This window comes from Austrofundulus limnaeus, unplaced genomic scaffold, assembly GCF_001266775.1.
Source record: "Austrofundulus limnaeus strain Quisiro unplaced genomic scaffold, Austrofundulus_limnaeus-1.0 Scaffold800, whole genome shotgun sequence".
NCBI lineage: Eukaryota > Metazoa > Chordata > Actinopteri > Cyprinodontiformes > Rivulidae > Austrofundulus > Austrofundulus limnaeus.
Genome location: NW_013953202.1, coordinates 74,085 through 75,509, shown reverse-complemented (window position 1 = coordinate 75,509; position 1,425 = coordinate 74,085). Strand labels below are relative to the sequence as shown.

Here is a 1,425-nt window from a genome sequence, read left to right as displayed (position 1 = left end):
ATATATATATATATGTATATATATATCAGTACTAAAGAAAGTTCTTGTCTTCCTTGTTCATCAGACCTGAGGATCACCAAAGCTCCTACTAATATCCGAGTGCCTGAAGGCAGCACGGCTCATCTTCCCTGTGTGGTGTCAGGAGAAAATGTCAGCATAGGCTGGTCCAGGTATTACAAAAATCACTTTTTAAAGATAAGTTTTTTATTTTGCTAGAACTCATTTTGGCTGTAAATTTGGTGAGGATGCTGAGTCAGCATCCCTGTTTTTAGTTTCCTCTGCATCGAACTACTTTCAGCTACACTCACCTTCCACTTTATTAGGTCCAACATAAGTTTAATATGATAATGAAAACATTGCAGTCGAGTTTCCTGTTAAAAGTGCTCAATTGAGTGGAGATTAGGTGGCTGTGGAGGAGTCCACTGGATCCAGACCCATCAGACCAAAAATGTTTTTCCAACCTACCACTCAGACATCCTCCTCTGAGCCTTGAGATCMTCTCCTAGTCCTTTACAGCAACAGGCACCAATGACCTTTAGGCCACGACCTCTAAGAGCCACATCTATAAGAGAGGCCCTGAACATTACCTAGCTATCCACCCATCCACCCAGGAGGAGACCCAGGGGCAGACACAGAACYTGCTAGTGAATTATCCATACAACAGGAGAGTGTCAGGGATGAAGTACGTCTTAATTTCTCTTCTAGACCTGTTGTCCTAGCAAACTGGACCATGAATAAGCAGTAGTAGATGGATGGACAGAGTTCAGATAATGATTTATAAAATGAGCCTTAGTTCTGCAGAACACGTTTGTATCAAACAACCATACCAACTATGTCTTAATATTTCTGTTGTGCTATTTGTGACAGGAATGGTGTTCCAGTGCGTCCAGATGGGCGCAACATCCTGGTGTCTTCTGACGGCAGCCTGATCCTAAACAACATGAAGGTCTCAGATGAGGGCGGCTATACTTGTAACGCTTACACAGGCATCTACTCAGTCAGTGCCACAGCTGAAGTTAGAGTTATTAAAGAAACACAACAAGGTGAGAACAACTACTCATCCAAAAACAAACAGCTGCTTTAGTAGACCTTATCTGTTGGGWCGAATTGTTAAAGGGATCCACGATTAGTTGTAACATTAAACTTTATGTGATAAACACATATTTTAACTGTAAAATAAAGACTGTAAAAATACTGTAGGATGTTTACTTGTGTAAAATTTTTAATAATATATTTTAACACGGATGGGGCCATTTTATTTCCACACAAAGCATTCTGGGTAAATGATGACGTGGATAGGTCCTCGGTGCGAGGCTGCTAGCGAGCTATATCCACCCTGAAGGTTAATCTTCTGTAACCAATGCCATCATTATGCTTTGCAACAATAAGGTTGTGAAGGTCTTGAGAGAGCTCTTTACTTTTACC

The 1,425-nt window shown here is 41.0% G+C and overlaps 1 protein-coding gene across 1 annotated transcript in view; it reads left to right on the top strand.

The window, feature by feature from the left end:
- Positions 1-1,425, top strand: part of paplna (papilin a, proteoglycan-like sulfated glycoprotein) — a gene marked incomplete in the record, with an annotated part of 69,681 nt that overhangs the window by 63,881 nt on the left and 4,375 nt on the right. The window contains 2 exon segments of the mRNA XM_014028705.1: positions 65-170; positions 868-1,043. Coding sequence (XP_013884159.1) covers positions 65-170; positions 868-1,043 — 282 coding nt within the window.